This window comes from Bos mutus, chromosome 10, assembly GCF_027580195.1.
Source record: "Bos mutus isolate GX-2022 chromosome 10, NWIPB_WYAK_1.1, whole genome shotgun sequence".
In the NCBI taxonomy this organism is placed as follows: Eukaryota; Metazoa; Chordata; class Mammalia; order Artiodactyla; family Bovidae; genus Bos; species Bos mutus.
In genome coordinates, this window is record NC_091626.1 from 70893494 (window position 1) to 70919765 (window position 26272).

Below are 26272 nucleotides of genomic sequence, written 5' to 3' on the forward strand. Positions count from 1 at the left end.
ATGCCTTCCCCTGGGGTTGGAGGTGCCCACTCCTTCTCAGCATCATCTCCCCTGCTGTCCTAGCCCAGAGATAGTAGAGTACTGTCTGCCCATAGTTGGAGGACATCAGAGGGTGGTTAGGCATTGCTCACTTCGCCCACAAGTTCCCAGGCACTGATCAGTTTCCTCCAGCAATGTCCCTCTACTTTGACCACCGGGCCTAAGGTGGCCTTTCCCCCTTCGGCCCTATTTGGCTGTCTCTCTCCTGACTAGGCCTTTTTAGGCTTTGGGTGGCCAAATCACTACCCTAGACTGCTTTCTGAACCACCTCCCTCAGTTTATTGAGCCTCCAGTTTAAAAAAAAAAAAAAAAAAAAAAACACATACCTACATGTTGGGCAGGATGGTTCAGGCCTCTGAGGGTATGCAGTTTCTTTCAAGAAGCTGTACATGTAGCTTAGGATGTGTAAATCACAGCCCTCAGGTCCTGCGCTCACGTTTGGTCCGTCCGCCCTCATCCCACAACTGAAGCGACTTAGCATGCACACACCCTCATGCCAAGGAAGCTCCATGTCCCGGGTGTGTGCAGACCTGCTGCACGGGTCCTCGTGTCTTGGAAAGGGCCTGGTGGCATAGTTGGTACCGATCACCAAGACCAGACTACCAGGTCTGAAAGTTCTGTGGTTCTAACTTAGCTGAGGTTGAGCTATCTCTTTTCTTTTGCATTTATTCCCTGGACCATATAATCAACAATTTTTGAAAACAGAACCACATGTTAGCAGTTGTCTGGTCCAGCCCCCTCTCTTTACAGATGAGGTAACTAAGGTTCATAGAGGCCAAGTTACTGCCCTCACACCTGCTGGAGCGGTTGCCCAGCCCCTGCCCAGGGCAGAGACAGCCCTATCCCTATCTGTATCCCTATCCCTTCCTCCCTGTGTGGCTATAATGTGTAACTCCTGGCACTGGCATTATATGAACACATGCTGCTTTTGGTATTGCTTTCTTCTGTACTATGTGGCTGCCTTCTCCAGTCTGAGTTGTTTAAATGAATGATGGGAGGCACCTTATCCTTCTTTTGTGGCCTCTACTGCCCAGCCAGCCCTGGCATTGATAGAAGGCTTAGTTCTAATCTCTGGCATTTTCAGACCCTTGCTTTGCCCGGTGGTGGTGGGGAGGTACAGAGATGCCCCCTCTCCTGTGGGTGGGGAGTCACTTTGGCAGCTAAGCAAAGCCTTCCCTCCTCCATACAGAGGGAGCCCTCAGAAGGCTGGAGCAGAACTGATGGAGATGTCACCAGGAGACCTCAGGATGGGACCCAAATTTTAGCGCTGCGGGGCAGCCCTCAGGTCAAGACAAGCTTCATCTACAGAGGTATAAGGCCAAGACATGAGCACCTTAACAGAGCACCAGCAATCTGTGTGGGTCTTGGGGGCATCCAAAGACTGAAGGGAAGAAGTTAAGGAGAGGAGGAAAGATATGAAGCTGCCTGAAATTCTGTCTTCCTTTGTTCCCCTCCCTTTCCAGTCTGTCTCTGTGCCTCTTCCTTTTCCTCAACCCCTGAGTGGCCAGCCTGGCTGCTGCTGCTATGATATCTGACCCCTGCCTGGGCCAGAGACACAGAGGGACAGAGACCCCCCCATCTGGAAGGCCAGCCTAGGCTCCCCGCGACCTCTCTATGCCCCAGCTCCTGCCACCAGAGCCTCTTTGCCTCTGCCTCTGTAAATGCTTACCAAGCTCACCTAGCCCTTGAAATCTTTCCCGACAGCCCCAGCCTGTTCTGGCCGTCTTCCACCCCCTGGGCCCCCATAGTATTCATTTCACACACTGCACGTTCTGCTTATCCATGCACAGTCCTGGGAAGTGTCCTAGGTCTGTGGGCATAAGGCCTTCAGGAGCTCAGGAAGCTCTGGCCCTCATCCTCCTCTGGCCTGCAGGGCTCCTGGCACAGGACTGAGTCATGAATAATCCACCCCCCTCCCATCCCCACTGGCCAACTCCTGGCTTAAGAAGAAGCACAGGGCCGGTGCGGCCCTGAGAACCTGTGTTCCCACAGGCACGCAATTCACCCAGCTCCCAGGAGAGGCCCAGCAGCCCCCACACCAGACGGACCCCAACACCCCAGGAGGCTGCCAGGCCACAGTGGCCCTCAGGCACATCATGGGACAGGAAGCTCAGGTATAGCTGCTGGCCCACCCTGCCAAGCCTTCTGCTCCTTGCTGGGAGCCCTTCCAGACATGCTGACCTCTGTCCTGTGGGCACAGGTGGTGTCTGCCCTGAGCTCTCCGAAGATAGGCCCAAGAAACCCAAGGGCCTGGCGTGAGGTTTTCTGCCACTCTGGTCTGTGGCGCACCCAGAAGATGACCCTCCCAGATGAGCCTGACCCTGGCTTTGACCCCAACACCATCCTCCAGACACAGGACCGCTTGAATCAGGACTATGAGGGCCTGAGGGCCCAGGCAGAGGTAACACTCCTTGTTCATGGAATGTTTGCTCCCTTAGTCTGGATCCTGGGCCGTGAGCCCAGGGACAGAGCGGTGACAGGACGCGTTCCCTGCCCTTGAGGAGCTTGGGTCAGGGCAGAGAAGGTGTGAAACAAGTCATTAGACGGATCTGGGTGCAATGGGAGCATGAAGGGGAGGTCAGGTGAGGGCGGGGAATCGGGAGGCATCTCTGAGGGATGGATGTTTAGGCAGAGACTTAAACAATGAGAAGCTGAGAGCAGGTGAGTCAGGGGCATGGCAGGGGGAGATGGTGGGGAAGAGTGTTCTGAGCAGGACCTGGGCAAAGGCAGGAAAGAGGCCCAGTGGAGGAGCGAAGACCAGGGTGCCTGGAGCACAGAGGGAGGCCTGGGAGCAGCTAGAGGAGAGCCTGCAGAGGAAGGGGCGGGTGGCAGGGCCAGACTCAGGGAGAAGCGCAGATTGTACCCAAGAGCGAAGGATGTGAGTAGGATAAGAGCAACCAGCACGCTCTGCTGGGCCCTCTGCCAGACGGTGGAGGGCCCAGCAGTGGGACAGGGACTGTTGCTGGGCCTGGCCTTGGACTCTGCGGGTTGGGAGGTGATGGGGGACCTGCTGTCAGCGCCGCATGGCAGGCACTGGCCCTCACCCCAGCCTCTGGGCTGGCCTGTCCTCAGCGCCGCAGGGCCCAGCTGGAGGAGGCCGTGGCCCTGTTTGGCTTCTATGGCTCATGTGGGGAGCTGCAGTCCTGGCTGACCAAACAGACAACGCTGTTGCAAATGCTGCAGCCCAAGGCCAACAACTTGGAAGTTATGCAGCTCAAGTATGAGGTACCTTGCTGCTGAGGGGGGTCTTGCCTGCTTGGCCCTGTTGCTCTGGTGATTCCTGTCCTGCTCCCTCCTCACTCCTCCTGCCTCTCCCTTATTCACTCCTGTGCTCCGTGTCAGCTGTGGGCCTGTCTGGGAGGAGGGAGAGGAGGATTTGGCCTTGAATTATTTTTTTTAATTGAGGTATAATTAGCATTTAACACTGTATTTTTTCAGGTATAATTAGATGTCATATATCACAAAATGACCACACTGTAAATCTAGTAACATCCATCAGCATACACGCACAGTAACAAAAGTTTTATTTTATAAGTGTGTGCCCTTCACCCATCTCGCCCACTCCCCATGCCTCCCCTATGGCAACCACCAATCCATTCTCTGAATCTCTGAGCTTGGGTTTTTTTAAATCACATATGTAAGTAGGATCATATGGTGTTCGTGTTTCTCCATCTAACTTATTTCACTTAGCATGATGCTGTCAGGGTCCATCCATGTCATCCAGATTGGCAAGATTTCAGTTCTTTCTTGGGGCTGAATAATATTCAGTGCTCGTGTGTGTGTGTGTGGGGGGGGGCATTTTCTTTGTCCTTTCATCCACTGATGGACGCTTAGGTTGTTCCCACACCTTGGATTTTGTAAATAATGCTGCAATGAACATGGAGGTGTATATATTTTTTGGAGTTAGTGTTATTTTCTTCAGATAAATACCCAGAAGTGGAATGGCTGGATCATGTGGTGCTTCTATTTTCTATTTTTTGAGGAACATCCATACTGTTTTCCATAGTGACTGTACTAATTTACATTCACACAAGCAGTGCACAGGGGTTCCCTTTTCTCCACATCCTCACCAACGCTTATTTATTGTCTTTTTGATAATAGCCTTTCTAACATGTATGAGGTGGTTATCTCAGTGGTTTTAATTTCCATTTCCCTGATGATGGTGATAAGCATCTTTTCAAGTAACTCTTGACCATCTGTATGTTTGCTTATTTTAAATTGTATTATTTGATTTTTTGCTGTTAAAATGTGTAAGTTCTCTGTACATTTTGGATATTAACCTTCTATCAGATGTATGATTTGCAAATGTTTTCTTCCATTCTCCCATAGGTTGCCTTTTCATTTTGTTGATGTTTCCTTTGCTAGGCAGAAGCTTTTTAGCCACTTGTTTAGTTTGTTTTTGTCACTTTGCTTTTGGTGTCAAATCCAAAAAAAATCATTACCAGACCAGTGTCACGGAGCTTACCCCACCGTGTTTTCTTCTAGGAGCTTTACGATTTCAGGTCTTACATTCAAGTCTTTAATCTATTTTGTGCTAATTTTTATGCATAGTATTAGAAAGTGTTCCAGTTTCATTCTTTTGCTGGCAACTGTCCAGTTTCCCCAGCACTATTTTTCAAGAGACTGTCCTTTCCCCAGTGTATAGTCTTTGTAATCTATAGCTCCTTGGTCATCAAATTAATTGGCCATATATGCATGGGTTTGTTTCTGGGTTGTCCGTTCCATTGATCTATATGTCTGTTTTTATCCCAGTACCATGTGTCTGCCTGCAATACGGGAGACCCGGGTTCAATCCCTGGGTCGGGAAGATCCCCTGGAGAAGGAAATGGCAACCCATTCCAGGATTCTTGCCTGGAGAATCCCATGGACAGAGAAGCCTGGTGGGCTACAGTCCATGGGGTCGCAAAGAGTCAGACACAACTGAGCAACTTCATTCACTTCACTCACCATACTGTTTTGATTTACTATGCCTTTGTTAAAGAGTTTGAAATCAAGGAGCATAATGCCTCCAACTTTGTTCTTTCTCAAGATTGCTTTGGTTGTTCGAGATCTTTTATTCTCCCATACAAATTTTAGTCTTCCAGTCCTTAAGCATAAAATATCTTTCTATTTATTTGTGTCTTCTTTGATTTTTTTTATCAATGTCTTATAGTTTTTAATGAACAGATCTTTTACCTCCTTGGTTAAATTTATTCTTGTGCTGCACTAAGTTGCTTCAGTCACATCTGACTCTTTACAACCCCATGGACTGTAGCCCACCAGACTCCTCTGTTATGGGATTCTCCAGGCAAGAATACTGGAGTGGGTTGCCAATTCCTTTTCCAGGGGATCTTTCCAACCCAGGGATCAGATCCACCTCTCTCATGTCTCCTGCATTGGCAGGCAGGTTCATTACTACTAGTGCCACCTGGGAAGCCCAAAATTTATTCCCAGATATTTTATTCTTTGGGGTGTAATTGAAAATTTAATTTCTACACACTAATAAGGAACTATCATAAAGAGAAATGAAGAGAACAGTCCCATTTTCAATTGCATTCCCAAAGAATAAAATAAAAAAAATTTATTCCTAGGTATTTCATTCTTTGGGATGCAATTGCAAATGAGATTCTTCTCTTCATTTTTCTTTCTGATAGTTCCTTATTAGTGTATAGAAATTGAACATATTTCTGTATATTGAGTTTTGTATCCTACAACCTTACTGAATTCATTTATTCTAACAGTTTTTTGGTGGAATCTTTTTTAAAATTTTATTTATTTATTTTTGGCTATGCTGGGTCTTTGCTGCTGCTCAGGCTTTTCTCTAGTGATGGCGAGTGAGATCTCCTCTCTAGTTGTGGTGTTCAGGCTTCTCATTATTGAGCCTTCTCTTTTGCTACCGATTGTGGGCTCCAGGGCATGTGGGCTTCAGTAGTTGTACATGAGCTCAGTTGTGGCTCCTGGACTCTCGAGAACAGGCTCAGTAGTTGTGGCACATAGGCTTAGTTGCCCCATTGGCACATGGGATCTTCCCCGAGCAGGGATTGAACCCGTGTCTCCTGCATTACCACGTGGATTCTTTAGGGTTTTCTATATATAAAATCTTGTCATCTGCAAATAGTGACAGTTTGGCTTCTTCCTTTCCAGTTTGGATGTCTGGTCTTGAATTTTTAAAGGGCTATCCCAGCCCTTTAAGGACACAGACCCCTGTCCTTCCAGAGGGATGCAGATCAAACATCTCTGTAGCAGTGCATATCTGAGGTCATTCCTAGTATTAAGGGGACTGTAGGAAGAGAAAAGGCCTCCTCCAGGCCTGGAATCTCCTTTCCCTAGAACTTCCTCACTGCCCTGGCTGTGGGAAGAGGCCTCTGGACTGAGGTTAACAGCTCCGCTGAGCAGCTGAAGCAGAGGTGTCCTGGAGGTTCCCCCCAAATCCAGCTACAGCAGGAGGAACTGAGCCAGAGGTGAGAATGAAGTGGGAGTGCTGCTGAGTAGGGAAGGCTGGCTAGTGCCCAGGCCTGAGTACCTGCTTACCTGACTCCTGAGATGCCAGTAAAGAAAGACTAGAGGCGTCAGGGACGGGAAGAGAGGGTATGGGGATGGCCGGCCAGCCAGCTCTTGTCACGCAAGCCTTGACCAAGGCCCCAGGTTGGATGGAGAAGTGTCCCTGTGACATGACATCCCGGAGACAACCCTGTTCCCTCGGCCCAGGTGGGAGCAGCTGGAGGCCCTGAAGAAAGAGAAGGAAACGCAGCTGGTGTGCACAACGCACGTGTGCAGTTTTCTGCAGGAGTGTGGATCCACACGGGTCCAGCTGCAAAACCTGGTACTCCAGCTAGAAAGCTTGGAGCTGGGGAACTCAGAGGATGGCCACCATGTTCTGCGAGTGGGCCAGCAGAAGATGCTGGTGCTGGAGAAATACATTCGTCACCTGCAAAGGGCGGCTAGCAAGTATGGCGGGATTCAGCACAGCAAAGCCCCGAGCAAGGCTCTGGAGTGGGGAGGAGGACAGAAACTGAGGTGGGAGGATGGGTGGGGTATGCCATCGGAAGGGCAGGGCACAGATTGGGAAACAGTGTGAGAACATGCTCATGGTGAACGAGAGCCACTCATGCTCGCTGCCCCTCCATTGAGGGTGAGGGGGCAGTTCAGAGTTGCCACCACTTGCCCTGGGGAACATACGCCTGGGCCCAGGGCCAGGGGTGGGGCACTGACTGGGCGGTGGGTCCTGTCCACAGGGTTGAGGAGATGGCCCCGGCCGAGAGCCCGTCCCTGCAGGGACACGTGGAGACACTGCAGGGGCTGCTGGAGCGAGTGCGGGAGCAAGTGGCCCAGCGGGCCAAGGCCGGGCCCACCGGAGCTTCCTGCAGGAGAGCGAGCGGCTGCTGCTGTGTGCAGACAGTATCCAGGCCAAGCTCCACAGCGAGGAGGAGGCGGTGGATGTGGCCTCAGCCCAGCGGCTGCTGGGGAAGCACCGAGACCTGCTGGAGGAGATCCACCTGCAGCAGGAGAGGTCAGGACGAGAGGGCAGGTGGGGCATGCATTAGGCTGGCCCTGGCCTGTGGGGACGGGGCACCAGGAAGGGACAGATGGGGAGCGGCGTGTCACCAGGGGCGTGGCCCAGGCTGGTGTCCGTCTGGCGCCTAAAGCAGGTTTACAAAGAGGCAGGTGAAACCAAAGACTGGTCAGACATCTTGCATGTTGGGGAGGGACCCCGGGCAGAGTCTGAGCTTCCTGGAATGTTCTATCCTGTCCAGGCCTGGCCACGCCCCATGCAGGGGAGCCTGGGGGACTGCTCTGTCAGGGTGGCCGAGCCACCTAACCTATTCTGGGTAATACAGACCCCACAGTCCCCTGGAGCAAAAAAAATGGCTCAGCCTCTTGCTGCCCAGGAGTAAGACAACACCCTCCTCAGCACAGCGTTGTCTCCCCCCGTCCTGCAGGGGTGGGTGCAGTCTGCGGCCTGTGCCACATATGAAGGAGCCTTCAGGTGGCCCAGTGGACCCTGAAATGCAGCCCACCCCTGCTAACTAGATGCTACCACCCACTTGAGGGCTGCACCAGCTCAGAGAAGTTGAGCCTTTTCCTAATTCACATGAAGGTGTCACTTGTTCTCAAACTGTGAGCCTGGGGGCACACCCGGCAGAGAGGTCGCTGCCTTTCCTAATCACTCTAGGCTTCACCCAGGCTTGCGGTGACCCCACAGCCAGGTATGTAGGCGGTCTGAATGATTTCTTCTGGGTGCGCTGCCCAGCCGTCCGCTGGCCTGGGCACTGCCATCATCAGCATGGCCAGCTGGAGCAAGGTGTGACATGCAGGGAGCACGGGAACTAGTGAGTCCCAAGTCCTGGGCTGGGCTTGTTACGTTTGCTGTCTCACCAGTGGCCCAGAGCATAGCTATCCCACAGGATGAGTGGACTCCCGGGGCTTACCCTGGGGTTAACCCTGCCAGTCACCCTCACCTCAGAGCACCCGGATGAATGAACTGTGTAGGCCAAAGGAGAGGAAGGTTGGCCCAGGGAGCAGACAGGGTTTGACCCTCTGCCTGTCATCCTGGACAGGCTGCAGCAACTGGAGACTCAGGGCCAGCCCATGGCAGCCTCGGGCTCCCCAGACTTCCGAGAGGCAGCTAGTACCCTGAGGCTCCTGGGCCACCAAGGCCAGGAGTTGAAGGCCGCCTGGGAGCAAAGACAGCAGCAACTGCAGGAGGGGCTGGAATTGCAGAAGTTTGGTCGAGACGTGGATGGTTTCACTGCCTCCTGTGCCAACCATGAGGCCTTCCTACAGCTGGACGTCCTCCAGGTATGGAGCTGGGGGTGTGCAGCTGGGATGCGCCTTCCCCAGGAAGTAGGAGCCTGAAGCCAGGCTGGGCATGGCAGTAAGTGAGATGGTGCTGACCACTCCCCTCCTCTCAGCCTGACCCCAGTCTCTGTGTCTCTAGGAAGGTGTGGTGGAGGCCCAGAGCCTGATGCAGAAGCACCAGGAGTGTGGGCGGCTGCTGGACGCCCTTGGCTCTAGAGCAGAGGATCTACGGGCACGTGGCAAGAAGCTGGCTCAGAGCCGACACCCCGCTGCACACAAGTAAGCCTGGGCCTGTCTGGACAGGGCCTGCGCAGCCCATTACCCTGAGGCTGGGAGAGTGCCCAGGGAGTGAGGGGACAGCAGGGTGAACCCTGGGCTGTGGTGGGTCCAACCCTTGTGGTGGGCCTCAGGCAGATTGGAGCCTCCACCTACCCTCCCCGACTCCACCTGCCCTGCAGGGTCAGAGAACAACTGCAGAGCATCCAGGAGCAGTGGACCAGGGTCCAGGAGAGGAGTGAACAGAGAAGGAGGCAGCTGCTGGCCTCCCTCCAGCTCCAGGTGAGGGGCTCCCCCCCAGCCCCTGCCCCAGTGCACGAGACCTTCCCGGGAGGAATGCCTCAGAGTCCGCTGCTGAACTACAACTGTGCTGTGCGGGGCACTGCAGTTTACAAAGCACTTTCCCACGTGTTTACCGACCCTCCCAGCACCTCTTGTGAGATGAGTATCATGACTCTGATTTTTCCAGTTGAGGAAAATCAAGGCTCAGGCCACACTGCTCAGAGACAGGGCTGGACCCAAAGTCTAGGCCCCTCCCTTGGCCAGCTGCTCCCCAGCCCCAGCGTTTCTGGCCATGCTCCAGGCTCTTGCATGGGCCCTGGGCTCCAGCTGCAGAGCTTGACTCTGTTGGATGTCTGTTCTGCCCACGATGGGGGCTCAAAGCTGGGTTAGTCCACAGGCCTCCTGGACACAGAGGGCCATCCCTGATCTGATGCACTGAATCAGGGGGCTCCTGACCAAACGCCCCTCCTCTCTGGGCACTAGGCGCTGTGAGGCCAGACCCTGATTCTCCAGGCTTCTTTCTGCTGCTTTCCCTGAGACGTTTTTCTCCCCATCTGTTTCCTTGTTCCCACTTGGGAGCAATAACCCCTGCCCCCACCTCTCCTGCACCCTAGGATTGGCTCCTCAACCTGCTCTTCCCCTTGGGGCACCCTCAGACCCCTCTTCCACGAGGTCCTCATACCAGCCCTCACCACACTCTGTAATAATCACCCTCCCCTGGTTCCTGGGCAGGAATGGAAGCAGGACGTGGTGGAGGTGATGCTGTGGATGGAGGAGAAGGGGCGGGTGTTGGTGGACGAGCCATCTCGAGAGCCCAGCAACATCATGAGGAAACTCAGGCGGCACGAGGCAGCCACGTGTGAGCTGGCAGCCACCCGAGGGCACGTGGAGGGCCTGCAGCAGGTGAGGGATGCTGGGCCCAGGGTGTGGGGCCTGCTCGGCTTCATGTTTCTACTGCAGGAAGGATGGATCTCACTCCCCAGAGCATTAGCATCCCCTAGCTTCCTCCTTCACTCAGCAGGCAGCCCGGTCTTAGCACGCAAACCAGCCCAGAGAGCTTTTCTCGTCCCTTCCCCTCAAGTCTAAGAGGCAGCCCCTGAGCCTCCCGCCTCCACCTGGACACGGTCCTCCCACCAGCTGTCCAGTGCCTGCTCACGCCACACTATTTCCGGGCATCAGAGGAAAGCCCTCCCGCCAGTGCCCACAGATCTGGGGCCACGTGAACAGCTGGAGGCGCCCTTGCGGCCTGTGGAGTGCAGCTTGCAACCAGTCACTCCCACTGCTGCCCCCGGACCCAGCCCACCACGGCCACTCCCAGTACCAGCAGCTCAACCAGACACCCCAGGCCTTTGTGTCCACTGCAGGTCGGGAGAGAGCTGCTGAGCAGCAGGCCCCATGCCCAGGAGGACGTGCAGGCCAGGCTTCAGGGCCTAAGTAGCAAATGGGAAGATTTGAGATGCAAGATGGCAGAACGTGGGAAGCAGCTCCAGCAGGCTCGGCAGCAGGACCAGCTCCTGCGGCTGCTACAGGTGGGCCCAAGAGAGGGGAGGATCCAGGAGGGAGCCTGAATAGACAGGAGGGGCTGAATAGACAGGAGAGGAAGTGGGGGGAGGAGGAGTCAGGGCGCTCTGCTGACTCTGGAGCGGCCCTGAAAAGTCCTGCAGCCTTTGGAGGCCTCTAGCCTGTGGCCCGTTGACCCCAGCTACCCACCGTTGGCCGATCCAAGACTACCCCTCTGTGCCCGTACATGCTCAGCACGACTTGAGTCTCCCTGAGAGGCAGAAGTGAGAGAGGACGGGGGCACTCATGAGGTTCTGGGAGAAGGATTGGGCACCGCGGGTTGGAGGTAGACAGTGGCAGGGACAGAAGTCCCCAAACGGTCCTTGGTGAATCTGGCATGCTGCTAGCCCTGCAGCCTTAGCGTCCAAGAAGGGCCACTTGCCAGTCTGCACACAGGCAGCCTAATGCAGCACCCTGTATCCCTCCCCAGGAAGCCAAGGAGAAGATGGAGCAGCTAGAGGGGACTGTGCAGAGGGCAGAGGTGGGACAGGACCTGGGCTCCAGCCAGGGGCTGCAGAAACAGCATTGCCAGCTGGAGGCCGAGAGCCAGGCACTGGCCAGCAAGATGGCTGCCCTTGTCCCCGAGGCCCGTCAGGCAATCAGTTCCCAGGCCATCATGGAGGAGACCCAAAAATACCTCCAGAGGTACTTGGCTGCTTGTCCCACCGCCACCGCATCATGTGTAACTCCCATCATATGAACCTGGGGGCGGTTTCACCCAGTGGGCCCAGCAGAGTGGCTCCTCAAGGCCCTGAGGTTGTCCATGCCTCCTTCCCTTATGAGTGGAGTCACTTCTACGGTAGGAGAGTCAGAGACCCCAGCCAGTCTTCCTAAGCACCCCACAGTCTAAAGCCAGGGAGGTCATCAGGGTGGGAGCTTGGGCCCTGGGCCTTTCCAGCTGCCTCCCCATCTTCAGATGTTCCCTGACCCCTTCCTTTGTGGCCCCTGACTGGGATGAGGAAAGCACTGGGCACTGGACCTCGCCTGTTCCCAGCCTTTCTGTCTCCTCTGTCCACCCAGGTTCAAGGCCCTGCAGGGACATCTGGCCAGCCAGCGACGGCAGCTGCAGGCCTCGGTTGAGCTGTACCACTTCCACCACCTGAGCAACGCGGAGCTCATGGGTGGCAGAGCACATGCCCACGCCCAGCGCCAGCTCTGCTAAGTGCCCAGATGGTGCCCACCGCCTTCTCCACAAGCACAAGGTAACAGTCCCCGTTTCCTCCCAGGATCCCTGACGTGCCTTTCCCAGAGCCTCGATGCCCTCCTCCATGACTCAGAGTCCTGATTTCCAAGTCTCTGCCCCCAGCCCTTCTCTGCCTGCAAGGCACATCCATGGCTCTGTTCCAGGCTCCCTGTGGCTAACGAGTGCCCTAAAATGGCGCCCTTGCTGTTCTGTGGCAGGAACTCCGGGTGCAGGTGAGAGCCCACCAGGGACAGGTGCGATGGGTGCTGGGCTCCGGACGACACCTCGCAGCCTCCGGGCACCCCCAGGCCCAGCACATCATGGAGCGGTGCCAGGAGCTGGAAGGCCGCTGGGCGGATCTGGAGCAGGCGTGTGAGGCACAGGCCCGGCACCTGCAGCAGGCTGCTGCCCTCCAGGAGGTATGATGCAGAGGCCACAGGGTCAGGGGGAAGTAGTCAGAGTTGGGCAGCCTCTTCGGGTGAGGTCTGTGGGACCTGGAGCTCTCAGGGAGCTGGGTCAGTGGTGAGAACTCGGGGCCCAGAGCTGCCTAGTCTCCATGGGAACAGAAGCCTTCTTTCTGCCTGTGTGATATCCCCAAGGGTGATGGAGGGTCCATCTGAGAATGTCAAGGTGAGTTGACTCCATTCTTGCCAGTGTTTCCTGGACGCATCAGAGCTGGAGGACTGGGTGGAGGAGAAGTGGCCGCTGGTGAGCAGCCAGGACTATGGTGGGGATGAGACAGCCACCATCAGGCTCATTAAGAAGCACCAGGTAGTGTGTGCTGAGCTTCCCCGCTGTGGTCTGGACTGGGGTGATGACAGGCCATGAGGACGGGGTCTTTCACACACCCAAAGGCAGAGCCCTGCTCTTTCTTCCTGAAGACTGTCCAGCCCCTCCCCCCAAACCCAACCCTGCAGTGCCCCCTGCCCACTCCCAGTTGCCCGCCTCTTCAGACACCACCCCTTTGAAGAGCCCTTCCTCTTCTTGCATCTCCATAGTGGTCCACACTCTTGTGGCCTCAGGATTTCTCTGCCTTCGCTTCTCGTTTCTTTTCCTCCCCCTGGCACTTTCCTGCTCTCTTGGGGGTCACCTGTTCCAGCCATCCCCACATCTTCCACAGGCTTCTCCTTCCCACACTTTGAATATCATCCTTTGAGTTAACCATCCCTGAAACCTACCTCATCAGCATCCCCTATTAAAGTAAGAGAGGCCTGGAACACCCTCATCCTTCCTGGAATCTGACTCTCAGAACCACATGTGAGCCCTGAATCCCAGAGCAATCCTGCTTGCTGTTACCACTGAAGTATCCACCTGTCTGGGAGTTTTGTCTACCTATCCCTAGTGGTCAGTGTTTGAGGGTCCGGTGACTGAGGGCTTTCGGGGGGCCATTCCTAAGGGGCGTGCCCTTAGCCAAAGCCCCATAGAGCTTCCATCTCCCGGGCATCCTGGACTGCTCACTTGACTCCGTCCGTTTTCATACTGGGAGACTGGGGCCCAGTACTTGCCTCCCGTAGCCTCTCTTCCTTGGCCCAGAGGACCCAGAGTTCACTTTGCCCTGCTAAATAGTGAGCCCTCTGCAGGCACAGACTGCATTTTCACTTTCTTGGAGCAATAAGAACTCCCATCACTATTGGGTAGATGAGTGATCGGTGTCTGAGTGAGCGGATGGGTCAGGGTGGGTGGATGGGTGAGTGTGTGGGTGGGTGGGTGGGTGAGTGTGTGGGTGGGTGGGTGGGTGAGTGGAAGGAGGAACAGGATGGGTGTGTGATCAGTGGGTTGAATGATCAGGAGGGTGGGTAGATGGATAGATGAATAAATCACCCCAGCCTGAGCCTTGTGTGCTGGCAGGCCCTGCAACAGGAACTGGCTCGTTGTTGGAACTCCGTGGAGGAGCTTGACCGGAGAGCCCAAACCCTCACTGGCCCCGAGGGCGCTGCCCAGCTGGGCGTGGTGCAGAAGAGGCTCCGGGAGCGGCTGCAGGCCCTGCAGGAGCTGGCAGCCACACGGGTGAGGCGCTGTACCTCTCCCCAGGCTTAGGCGACCTGGCCATGGTTGATTGTTTCCATACCTTAACTCTGATTGGAAGGAGCCCGTGACCCCAGGCCCACAGAGCTGACAGATGGCTCCTTGCTGTGTATTGCTGCCTTCTTTTCATAAATTCCTCAGTGAGGGCCCACTGGGCAGGAACTTGGGCCCCCAGCTCCCCATTTCTTCCCCCTACCTACACCTTCACCTGCCCTGCCCTGGCCTTCTTTACGTCTCCCTGAATCCCCAGCCTCAAGCTTAGGCAGGAAACATGAATAACCTCCTCCTTCAGGCCACCCACTTTGGCTGGGTCAGCTGTCCTCAGGGGTGTGGGCAGCTAACTTCGGGGGAACCGTGGGCTATCCCCACAGGGACCGGGAGCTGGAGGGGACCCTGAAGCTGCATGAGTTCATGAGGGAGGCTGAGGACCTGCAGGGCTGGCTGGCCAGCCAGAAGCAAGTGGCTGGAAGAGGAGAGAGCCTTGGGGAGGACTATGAGGACGTCCTGGTGAGAAGAGGCTGGGGCCAGGGGCCGGCTGGGCTGTGTGTAGAAGGGGCTTATGAGTCCTGGCTGAGGACAGGCCTTCTGAGTAGTGGGGGCAGGCGCCCAGATGTCAGTGGGGGCCTCGATCCCCGGGGCCGCTTGCTGTCTCGCCAGCTGGGGCCACCCTGTCACCTCTTCCCCTCTCTCCTCAGCATCTCTGCACCAAGTTTTTCAGGTTTCAGCGCACAGTAGAGATGGGTGGCCAGCGGGTGGCAAGCTGCCAGCAGCTGGCAGAGACGCTGCTGGAACGAGGGCACAGAGCAGCCCCCAGGGCCCATCAGATGCAGCAGGATCTGCAGTGAGTGCCGGGCAGACCCAGGGCATGGGCTCGGGGAAGGGTGCTGGGCAGATAGGTCCCGGGAGACTTAGAGAGGGCGCATGCGCCCAGGGCCACACTGGCTCTGTCTGCCCTGATGGGGAGGCACTGCTTTCAGGGATGCCAAGCCTGCCATGGGTGGCTGTGCCATGGGTGCCTGTGGGTGGTGAAGGGAAGCAAGGAGGGGTGTGCGGTCAGAGAGCCCTGCCCAGACCTGCGGGGGCGCTTTTCCAAACCCCTGACTCTCAGGACTTGGAGGGGCTGTGGGGACTGCCTGGCTCCCCACGTGATGGTTTGAACCCTCCCCCAACCTGTGAGATTTGAGGCAGGGTCGTCCCGGGTCATAACCCCTAGCCGGACCCAGCCCTAGGAGCTCAGGGAGAGTTTGCTGAGTACGTCAGGAGGGCAAAAGAGAAATTACAATCTGATTGACTTACTGAGACTTGAAGGCACAAGATGTAAGAAGTATCAAAGAACTCAGAAATTAGGAAAGTGTTGCGTGTGACAACAGCAGAGGGCTGAATTCAAAGCAAAGGTAGAGAGGCTCCCGGCCACGACCAGACAGGAGGGAGGGTTTAGAAGGGGCGATGTGGGCCAGTCCTGGATAAAGTGCAGAGAGGAGGAGGGCTAACCAGCCTGGCGAGGGGGCGAAATGAGGTGTTAAATCAATGGCTGATCTGCCACCCGTCTCCCGTGAGTAGGGCTGCCTGGTCAGAGCTGTGGGAGCTGACCCAGGCCCGAGGCCGCCTGCTCCGAGACGCTGAGGCCACCCTTAAGGTTCACCGAGACATGTTGGAAGCCCTCACCCAGGTCCAGGTGTGAGCCGGGGGTGGGAGGATCAGGGGACGTTTCCTTCCAGAAGTGGATCCTGACCCAGCGCCACACCCTCCATTCCTGATCCCCTTTCCTCAGGAGAAAACCACCAGCCTCCCCTGTGACGTGGCCCAGGACCTGCGTGGGCTAGAGCCCCAGCTGAGGAGACATGAGGGGCTGGAACGTGAACTCATGGGCATTGACCAGCAGGTGAGCCCCGCTCTGGCTGCCTCTCCCCCTCGGGGCCCCTCAGGCCTGCCCGTCTGCTCTGCAGCTTTCCCCACTCTCGGAGCTGCCAGTCGGGCCCACTGCGCTCCAAGGGCAGGACCCCAGGGGGAGCTGTGGGACAGGGCGGGCCCTTCGCCTCTAGGAGGACACAACCCTTCCCTCTTATCCCCACCCTGCCCCCAGCTGCAGGAGCTGCTGGAGATGGGAGGCACGGTGCAGAAGCTAGGGCCCGGGCCGCAGGCCCATGCAGTACAGCAGAGGCAGCAGGCCCTGGTGCAGGCCTGGGAGACCCTGAAGCTGCGAGCAGAGCAGCGCCGGGCCCAGCTCGAGCGGGCATGGCTCCTGGCCCGCTTCCACATGGCGGTGAGGGTTCTTCCTTCCCCAGGGCTGTGTGTGTATGTATATGTGTGATGCTGTGAGTGTGCATGCATTAATGAGGCCCTCCAACTCTGGAGGCAAAACAGATGTGAACACAAGGAAGAGCCCTGGGCACATGCTGGTGTCTGCCAGAGGGCTGAGTACAGGGGTGCAACAGTGACTCCTTAGTTTTGGGTTGACACCAGCTCGTGTGTGACAGTGCAGTCAGGACATAGGGGTACCAGCCAGAGCTCAGGAGGGAAAACAGCCCAGGGAAGCCCATAACTGCTGCTGCTGCTGCTGCTGCTAAGTCGCTTCAGTTGTGTCCAACTCTGTGCGACCCCATAGACGGCAGCCTGCCAGGCTCCGCCGTCCCTGGGATTCTCCAGGCAAGAACACTGGAGTGGGTTGCCATTTCCTTCTCCAATGCATGAAAGTGAAAAGTGAAAGTGAAGTCTCTCAGTCGTGTCCGACTCTTAGAGACCCAAATGTCCTAGACGACGACCTCTGGATCAGCCAGCATCTCTTGTAACATCTGTGTTGAGCTCTCTGCTAGGAGCTGTTGGTGGGGAGAGGGGGTAATACAGAGCATATGTAAGACAGAATCACTGCCATCAGGGAGCTTGTCTAGCTGGGAGACGAGCCTTGGGAGTCAGATTGGGACAGAGGGCCCTGGCCATCGCTGTCCCAGTACCTGGTAGACTGGGAGACTCAAACTTTAACACAGCAAAAAGGCTTGAGGCCCACCTTTAGAGGCCCACCTTTAGAGGCCCACCTTTAGAGGCCACCTTTAGAGGCCCACCTTTAGAGGCCCACCTTTAGAGGCCCACCTTAGAGGCCACCTTTAGAGGCCCACCTTTAGAGGCCCACCTCTGCCACTTTCTAGCAGCGTGGGCTTGAGCAAGGCCCTGACCCCAGCTTGTTACCCTTGTGTGTGAGCGCCTGGAGGTTACAATCTCCTGCGCACTTGTTGTGCTATTTACCCTGCTTCGTTTGTGTACTGAGCTGTCAGGACTAGGATCTAAGGCCCCTCCAGCTCTAACATGTGTTTGCATGTAAATCAACAGAAGACCGTTTATAAATACAAAACCAGAGATTCACAGGACAAGGTAGGCAGTGAGATGTCAGGGGGCAGGAGTGGCTCCACAGGGAAAGAAGGCCTTGGCCCTTGAAGAATATGGAAACTTGGAAGGGATGGAAGGGAGGAAAAGAACTTCTAAGCAAGAGGGGCAGCGAAAACCCAGGGTGGAGAGAAGTGCCAGGCAGGGCAGGAGGAGGCTGGCTTGGCCCTTGTGCAAGTTTAGTGACCTGGGCAAATTGGGTTGGATGACAGTGGAGGAACCAGGTGACCACAGGCCTCACGAGCCTCATCTGAGGTCTGACCCAGGACAGCTCAGGCCACTCCAGTGCGTGCACTCCAGGCGGGCTGTGGTTGTGGCTCACAGCCCAGTTCTCTGCCACCCAGCCTAGCTCTCCCTCCATCTCCCTGGGATCCAGGTGCGGGACTACACCTCCTGGGTGGCCAGCGTGTGGCAGGAGCTGCAAGTGGAGGCAGGCCCCCAGGAGCCCGGGAGCAGCCCACTGAAGCTCAGCGCCCACCAACAGCTTCGGGCCACGCTGGAGGCCCGGGAGGAGCTGTACCAGCAGGCCGCCCAGCTGGGCCAGCAGGCGCTTCTGGCTGCAGGGACATGCATCACGGAGGTAGGCCCCCCTTTCCCCGTGCCGCCCCTCAGCCTTCCTGAACCGAGCCTGCACCTGATCCCTGTACCCTTGCCCCAGAGGCTTCCCCTTGGGACCCACGTGTGTCCCATGCAGGCAGCTCTCTGGAGTGCAGGCTCCCCATGTGCCCATCCTCAGGTCCGGGACAGGCTGCAAGCCCTGCAGGGACAAGCGGGAGCAGGTATTCCAGGCCTGGGAGCAGAAGCAGGAGAGGCTGCAGGCCATGGGCCAGGAGCAGCTCTTCCTCAGGAAGTGTGGCCGCCTGGACGAGATCCTGAAGGCCCGGGAGGCAGGTGCCCTCACCCCAGAGCCTGCCTAGTGCTCCCTCTTCTCTCCTCTCCCCGGCTCACTCTCTTGCTTGGGACCCTGGCTCTTGCCCTGATGTGGAGCTCAGAGGCCGTGCCCTGCCTCAGCCCAGATGGCTGCAAATGGGGGGTGGGGGCTGACTGTCTGAACCATCCCTGGTGGCCTCTCTGACTTCTCCATGGACTGAAACAGGTCCTCCTGAAAACCAGTGCCTTGGGGAGCTCAGTGGAAGAGGTAGAGCAGTTAATCCGCAAGCATGAGACCTTCCAGAAGGTGCTGGCTGCACAGGAGGAGAAGGTGATGGATTCAGGGAGTCAGAGGTGGGATGGGGGCAGTTTGGGAATTTAGGGAGTTCTAAGTGGGGGATGTGGGGGGCTTGGTGTGTACCCACAGTAACGCTGATGTACAGGGGTGACCTGGAGGGGCTAGGAGCCCCTGGTCAGGGCTGACTGAGCCATGGGATGCATGGCTCAGGAGGAGGGCCTGGAACAGAGTGGACCACACCGCAGGCACACGGGGCCATGTGGCTCCATGTCACATGGTCATGGGGAGCCAAGGGGGGCAGTCTGGTGAAAGCCAGGGCTGGTTCTGGCTTGCTGGGAGGACCAGCCAGCCCTGAGCCATGCAGTGCGAGAGCGGGTCTTCCCTGTGGGCCAGCCTCTGAGTGGAAGAACAGCAGGCTTTGCTCCCTGACCCCTGACTCTGCCCACAGGAGGCAGCCCTGTGTGAGCAAGTGAAGATGCTCGGAGGCCCCAGGGCACAGGATCTGCTTTGCACAGTGCTGGAGCGCCGGGCTCGGGTGAAGGAACTGGTGGAGAGTCGGCGACACGCCTTGCACACCTCCCTGCTGGTGGCTGCCTTCATCAGGGCCGCCACCCAGGTCAGAGACCACCCCAGCCCAGTGCCATGCACTCGGGCCACGTCTCCCAGTTCCAGATGATGTCCACCTTCGCAGCTTGTTCAGGCCTCGCCACAGCCCTGTGATGAGGACACTGAAGTTTGGAGAGTTAAATGGCTTTCTGAGAGGCCATGCTGGAGCCTAGACGTTTGATTCGAAGACCCTGTGTGTGGAGACCCCTCTGCTTCCTAAGCTCTTGCAGACCCAGGGCAAAGAGAGGCACCGGGAGGGAGCAGATCAGTCCAGGGTCCCGGGGCCAGCGAGTCTCACCTCCAAAATGAGGTCCCACCCAAGGTCCCTGCCCAGCCCCTTCCTGCGGCTGGGGGACCAGCTGAGCTGGGGCTGTCTTCCTGGGCCCAGACCGCTGGATCTTATTTACCAGGCACTGCCCAGCCCTCCCCTCGGGCCAGCAGTCCACTGCCTGGGCACAGCTGAGGGCAAGCGTGTGGGACATCTCTGTGGACCATCAGCATTGTGAGACTCATGTCCCCACCCCCACCAGGCCAAGGACTGGATCCAGGAGCAACTCCAGCAGCTGAAGGAGCCAGTCCCTTCTGGGGACCTGAAAGCTAAGTTGAGACACCTGCAGAAACACCAGGCCTTTGAGGCTGAGGTCCAGGCCCATGAGGAAATCATAACCTCTGTTGTCAAGGTAACAGCCAGGCCCCCAGCCCCCATGCTGACCCACAGTGAGGACTCCAAGATGGCCAAGAGGAAAGGTCTGAGGCAGGGGGAGCCTGTGATGGAGAAAAAGCGGGAGGAAGAGTGACGACCAGCATCTCCCCTCTCTCCCCAGGAGGGCGAGGCTCTCCTAGCACATAGCCACCCTCTGGTGGGAGAGGTCTCCCAGAGGCTGCGGGAGCTGCAGGAGCACTGGGAGAAGTTGAGGCAGGCAGTGGCTCTCCGGGGCGAGGACCTGGAGGACAAGCGGAACATCCTGGAGTTCCTGCAGAGAGTGGACACTGCAGAGGCCTGGATCCAGGAGATGGTGAGACCCTGCTGGGTAGGGACAGAGCTGGCAGTGGGGCTATGGGGCTGGCAGATGGAGGAGGGAGCCCCGGCAGGAAGTTCCCCAAGTCACCGCCTGCCCCACCACTGCCCCTAGCAGCTGGGTGCCTGGGAGCTAGGTGCCCCCAGGGCTGGGTGCTCAGAGTACAGCCTTCCCAACCCATGGCCCCCACAGGAGGTGATGGTGAATGTCAGCGACCTGGGCCAGGACCGTGAGCACTGCCAGCAGCTCCACAGGCAGCTCCGCAAGCTCCGAGGAGTCTGGGCCGGGGTAAGGTGCCCTGCATCAGGAAATAGTGACCCAGTGTGGGCTCTGGAGCCAGAGGCGGGTCCTCGTGTCAGCTCAGTGCTTACTACCTGCGCTTGCTTAGACAGGCTCTCTCACCTTGCCAAGTCTTAGTTTCTTCATCTTTAAAGTGGGGATACTGCTTCCTTCATAGGTAAGAGAGCATATATGAATGGTGGTGGTTACAGGAATCTATACATATGATAAAACTGCCTAGAGTGATACTTTCCCACACATACACAGATGTGTGCGAGTAAAAACTGCTGAACTCTGAATAAAATCTGTAGTGTAGTTAATAGTTATACCAGTCAATGCCCTGGTTTTCATATTGCACTATAGTTACATAAGCTGTTACCATCAGGGGAAGCTGGGGGAGGGTACATGGGCCTTCATTATACACTGGTGCAATTTCCTGTGCACCTATGATTATTTCTCCCAAAAAATGTTTAAATGAATGCATGTATGGTTGGATGTAGTGGCTAATCAATACACTTCAGTGGCTCAGAACCCTCCTCATCAACCAACTCAACATCTCCTCCCCAACCCCCTCATACACACCACCAAAATCAGTTTCTCTCAGGTGGTGTAGAAATTAGCCAAGTGTATTCACAATCATGTATTAAGAGCCCAGACTTGCTAACCTCACCCCCTGAATGAAGTATATGACTTTGTAAAAGGCTGTAGTGCTTCAATATAAGAGCCTTTACCAGTAGGATTTCACAGCCGCTGCTGTTCCAGATGCTACAGTAGAAAGAGTGCTAGATAGACTTGAGCTGGGCTTGAGTCCTGGCTCCGCCATAAATTCACCATGTCGGTCTCTGAGCTCTGCTTTGGCTTCTGTGAGAGAACACCCCTTCCCTTCTCACCTCACATGAGACACCTCTTGGGAAGCGCTTTGGAAATGTAGACCAACGCAAGGTGCTGTCCCTGGGGCAGGACGCCTGCAGCCCTCCCACTGTCGAGGATCCTCTCCCTTTGTGGCCATGAGCTCCCCACAGTGCCATTCTCAGCCTGGTGGCTCCCAGGGACAGGGACACCCTAACCTAAGGAGACTGGTGCTCATTGTTTCATTCAGGCCCTTACTTGGCTTTCTAATCCTGAGAAGATGCATTTTCACTTTAAAAGCTTATGCTCACCAATGCATGCCTGTCCTCCCAGTGAGCCTCCCCTGGGCTTCCTGCCCCAAGAGTATCTTGCTCAGTGCACCAGGCATGGGATGGGATGACCACACAGAGGAAGCAGCTACCACCAAACAAGCTGTTCCTCACGCTCTCTCGGGCCCAAGCAGACCCTCCAAGTAGAGATTGCAGCACAAAGAAGGGGCTCAGCTGGTGCCACCAATGCCCACACCCTGTACCCCCTACAGGACACGGTAGATGATGCCCGCATCAGAAGCATCAGTGACTTCTCACCACAGCTCAAGACTCAGGACACGGAGCAACTCAAGACCATCAGGCAGCGGCAGCAGCAGCTCAACAACAGGCCGGTCCCAGAGCCAGAAGCAGTGGGGCTGGGAGAGGGGGCTGAGGGTCCAACCCAGACTCAGCCTTACACCCTCTCCCTCAGGTGGAACAGTTTCCATGGCAACCTGCTCAGATACCAGCAGCAGCTCGAAGTGGCCCTGGAAATACACACGTTGTCCCAAAAGCTTGATGACATCACTCAGCAGGTCAGGAAGAAGGTAAGCAGTGGAGGAGCTGACGAAGCCAGGGGATCCTGCCTCCCACCCCTGGCCCACCTCTCCTCTTCATCTGGGTACTTGGAGGCAGGTCCCACTAGGGGGCCATCAGTGGGTCTGCCAGGGGCTCTTAGAGTCAACTCTGGACCTAGAAGCCCCGATTTGCTTCTTGGAGGCTGGCCCCACCTGCCTCCTTTCTCCCATGAGTCCAGAGGCCGGAGCAACCCCTCCTCCCCATGTGTCCTCTGAAGTCCCTGAGCAAAGCCAGAACCCGCAGGAGGTTTGCTGGGCTATGTGTCAGCTGACCCATGGGCGCCTGGCCAAAACGCTGGCAGAGGCGGGAAAATTGTACACAGCCTGAGAAGCACCGTGTTAAAAAGGTGGTGCCCTGGTCTGGGCATGCAGAGAGATCTGTTCTTACTGCCCGTCTGGTTCCTACACAGCCAGGCTGGTCCGTCTCGGTTCCCTGTGAAGGAATGAGGGTCAAGTGAGAGTGCATGTGGAGGCTCCACACCATAGAGGTTCTTGCCGCTGGGAACCTCCAGACCCAAGTTTCCTCCTGGGAACCTTCCTCCTTCACAGCAGGAAGGACACCTGGTCAGGGCCAGCGGCCTGCTCCAGCCCATGCCAGGCACTGAGAAGGGAATCAGGCTGGCCGCTTGCTTTCCACACAGAAACCCTGTGGCCAGCGACCCCTCTGCCACAAGGAAGGAGCTGGAGCAAAGGCCAATAGTAACACCCCCTTCCTCCCCAGGCCGCCCTGGTCCAGGCCCTGGACTGTGGGAAAGATCTGGACAATGTGCAGAGGCTGAAGCAGAAACACAAGGAGCTGGAGCAGGAAATGGGCCTCCTCCAGGCCCAGGTGGAGGTGTGCAGCTGGGGAGTCGGGGGAGGGCCCAGGCCCAGGGTACAGCATCCAAAGGACCTTGGGCACCATGGATGGGGGGAGGGGTGAGCTGTCAGGACCTCAAGAGACAGCCAGGTCCTCTCAGATGCAGGCTGGGCTCCTCTGAGCGCCCCCTGCCTCCTGGCCCCAGCCCCTGACCCTGGCTTCCTGCACAGCCTCTAGAGCGTGAAGCAGGCCGAGTCTGCCAGAGAAGCCCTGAGGTGGCCCACGGCCTCAGCCACCAGCAGCAGGAGATGATGGACAGCTGGCGGCAGCTCCAGAGCAGGATCCAGAAGTGGTACAAACCTCGGGTCTCTTTCCCTCACCTCTTGCTGAGCCAGCCCCTGCAGCATCTCAATCCCCAGCCTTCCCCTAAGAGTCTTTCTCTGCCCTTAATAACAATCGGTATCACCAGCCTATTAATTCCCAACCCTCCGACCTTTTTTTGGCTGAAGCGTTTCAGGGACAGAAGCACTGGTGGGCACGGGGGCAAAAGGGCTGGGAGGCTCTGGGACTAGCTGATGGGTCCTGTGGGCAGGAAGGAGTCGCTGGACGCCTTGCACCAAGCTCAGGAGCTGCAGGCAGTGCTTCGGGAACTGCTGGTCTGGGCCCAGAGGCTGCGAGCTCAGCTGGACTCCCGGAGAAGCCCCGGCAGCCTCGTGGAGGTCCAGCACATGTTGGAGGAACACCAGGAACTCAAAGTGAGCGGCCCAGACCCTGGGGCTTTTCCCGGATCTCATCTCCTCTCTGGCCTCCTCCCCCTTATTGTGACCACAATTTTGTCTTGGGTTCTTTCTGTGTCGGCTGCCTCTGCCTTTCCCCTCGTCCATCCTGCCCCCTCAATTGTCTTCCCCACCTCTCCTCCTTCCCCTTGGCCCTCTTCCCTCCCACTCAGGGAGCCTCAGCCTCTGGGATCTGAGCCCAGTCCTCTTACAGGCTGAGCTGGATTCCCGAATGGACAGCATCAGCCTGGCCCAGCGCACAGGGCAGCAACTGCTTGCTGTGGGGCACCCATCCACCCCCAACATTCGCCAGGCCCTGGCTGATTTTAATCAGGAGCTGAACAGCCTGGAAGGGGCCTGGCATGAGCACCAGCTCCACCTGCATCAGGCCCTGGAACTACAGGTAGGCAGCCTCCATCCCACCCCCACCACTGGTGCGTGTACTAAACCCACTGCCCCTGGTCAAAGCCAAAGCCAGAGAGGCTGCTGTGCCAGGGGCCTTTCCCACCACCCACCACTCACCTCACCCACTGCAAACCTTGCCTGCTGTGACCCCTTCTGTTGAGCCAGGCCCCAGTCCTGGCTTCCCACTGGGCCACCCACAGGGTCAACCTACCTGCCGTGACTGGACCCTCTACTTACGTTCTCCTGCCTTTTCCTTTCTCGACAGCGGGTTCTGAGCTCTGTGGAGCAGATGGAAAGTTGGCTCTCCAGCCTGGAAGCCTGCCCAGCCAGTGAGGGTCTGGGGGTAGGTGCCAGCAGGAGTGAGGGAGGGTTTGCCAGAGCAGCGTTAGGGATCAAACCGGCCACTGCTGCCTGAGATTTCCAGTCCAAGGGCAGCTCCCAGCCCTCAAGCCCTGGAAATTCTAACACTTGACCCCTCTCCCTCATACCTTTCCCGGTTGAGAATCTAAAGTCAGATATAGCCTGGAGGGACTGGGGGGATGTGTTTGATAGGAAAGCAGGTAGCTGGGGACTGGGAGGGCAGCCCTGTAGACAGTATCACCTCCCAGGACTGCTTGGCCAACGTGGAGACCCTGCTGTGGAAGCACAGGGTGCGTGAGCAGGACCTGGAGGCTCAGGCGGAGAAGATGAGCGCGCTGGAAGCCGCCAGCCGCAGCCTGCTCCAGGGCGGACACCCCGAGGCCCAGGGCACGCTGAGTCGGTGCCAGGCCATGCTTCTGAGGTACCTCTGGCCCTGGCTGAAGGGGCTGTGGTTGGTGGGCTGGCACAGGCATCAGGCTCTTCCCCTGTCCTTCTCCCCTTAGCCTGGGCTTCCCAGCCTTTCCCAAGGCCTGAATTCAGGTGCTGGGGCCCCATTGTCCCGACCCTGCAGTGTGTCAGCCTGTTATGGAATCAAACAGCACACGGTCCATCTGCTAAGATAAAGGTAACTTCTACAAAGAAGCACAGGCTTGAGAAACTGAGAGAGAGACAGCCTCACGAAGAGGCCACAGAGAGCGCAGCAATGAGCCAGACACTGCTGAGGTTCTGTGCAGCCCGCTCACGGTGGGTCTTGGAACCCATTCCTTACTAGTCTCCTGTCTACAGTGAGGGGATACCAATACCGCCTCTCAGGGTTGTGCTCAGGATGGGGAAGGGACCCTTGATGTCCTGGCACACAGGCAGGTTGGCAGATTTCTTATGCCCGTGTAACTGAAGCCCACATGGCTATGAGGCTCCAATCTCTGCTTGTTTTCCTCATAAGAGCCTATATGGTTTAGTGGCCTGTCCAGCCCCTCAGACTTTAGACCAAGGCAGATATGGAAAATCTTGATCCCAGATCAGCAGGGGTCTCTATCCTTCCCAAAGAGCCCACTAGGGCCCACAGTGTTGTGGTTCCTGCGCTGGTGACCTCTCCCCTCCTCTCGCCTGCACATGGACCTCACCTGGGTACCCAAGGTCGTTGACTGACAGATGGAAAATATTGGTTTGCTGGTCTCTGTCAACACTCCCCGCCCAGTCTCCTTGGATGGTTCCTGGCAGGCCCACCTGCACCCCCCAGGGCAGGGCCACCCAAACCCCTCCCTTTAAGTCTTCCATATCCTCTAGGGGGCTGTTTTCATTCCACCAAGATTCTCTACATCTCTCCTATCCCCCTTACACCTTTTGGCAACCCCAGCAGGAAGAGACAAGTGTTCACACTCACACCAGCGTGGGGACTCTGCTGGTGGGAGGCATGTATGGACCCTGGTGGGGTGACTGGGGGTATTAGAACTTCCTTTCCTATCTCTCTAATAGATCTCATTCCTAACTGCTATTTTTGTTCATATGGTAATGGACTTACTATATTGGCCCAGGGGTATACACATATATAAATCAGCATGTATATGTGTGTGCACACACACACACATATATGTATGCATACA

The 26272-nt window shown here is 56.7% G+C and overlaps 1 protein-coding gene across 1 annotated transcript in view; it reads left to right on the top strand.

The window, feature by feature from the left end:
* The window catches only part of SPTBN5 (spectrin beta, non-erythrocytic 5), a 49405-nt gene that overhangs the window by 11781 nt on the left and 11352 nt on the right, over positions 1 to 26272 (top strand). Inside the window, 38 exon segments of the mRNA XM_070378561.1 lie at positions 1229 to 1349; positions 2032 to 2153; positions 2240 to 2440; positions 3112 to 3264; positions 6349 to 6479; positions 6727 to 6966; positions 7254 to 7357; positions 7360 to 7528; positions 8577 to 8817; positions 8957 to 9096; positions 9276 to 9375; positions 10108 to 10278; positions 10740 to 10904; positions 11366 to 11580; positions 11956 to 12048; positions 12050 to 12137; positions 12337 to 12537; positions 12773 to 12889; positions 13967 to 14130; positions 14515 to 14650; positions 14839 to 14984; positions 15704 to 15818; positions 15915 to 16025; positions 16227 to 16406; positions 17898 to 18119; positions 18277 to 18408; positions 18618 to 18722; positions 19138 to 19305; positions 19826 to 19975; positions 20120 to 20311; positions 20507 to 20602; positions 21984 to 22298; positions 23050 to 23163; positions 23358 to 23479; positions 23720 to 23882; positions 24118 to 24306; positions 24574 to 24651; positions 24917 to 25089. Of these exon segments, the coding sequence (XP_070234662.1) occupies positions 1229 to 1349; positions 2032 to 2153; positions 2240 to 2440; positions 3112 to 3264; positions 6349 to 6479; positions 6727 to 6966; positions 7254 to 7357; positions 7360 to 7528; positions 8577 to 8817; positions 8957 to 9096; positions 9276 to 9375; positions 10108 to 10278; positions 10740 to 10904; positions 11366 to 11580; positions 11956 to 12048; positions 12050 to 12137; positions 12337 to 12537; positions 12773 to 12889; positions 13967 to 14130; positions 14515 to 14650; positions 14839 to 14984; positions 15704 to 15818; positions 15915 to 16025; positions 16227 to 16406; positions 17898 to 18119; positions 18277 to 18408; positions 18618 to 18722; positions 19138 to 19305; positions 19826 to 19975; positions 20120 to 20311; positions 20507 to 20602; positions 21984 to 22298; positions 23050 to 23163; positions 23358 to 23479; positions 23720 to 23882; positions 24118 to 24306; positions 24574 to 24651; positions 24917 to 25089 (5843 nt within the window).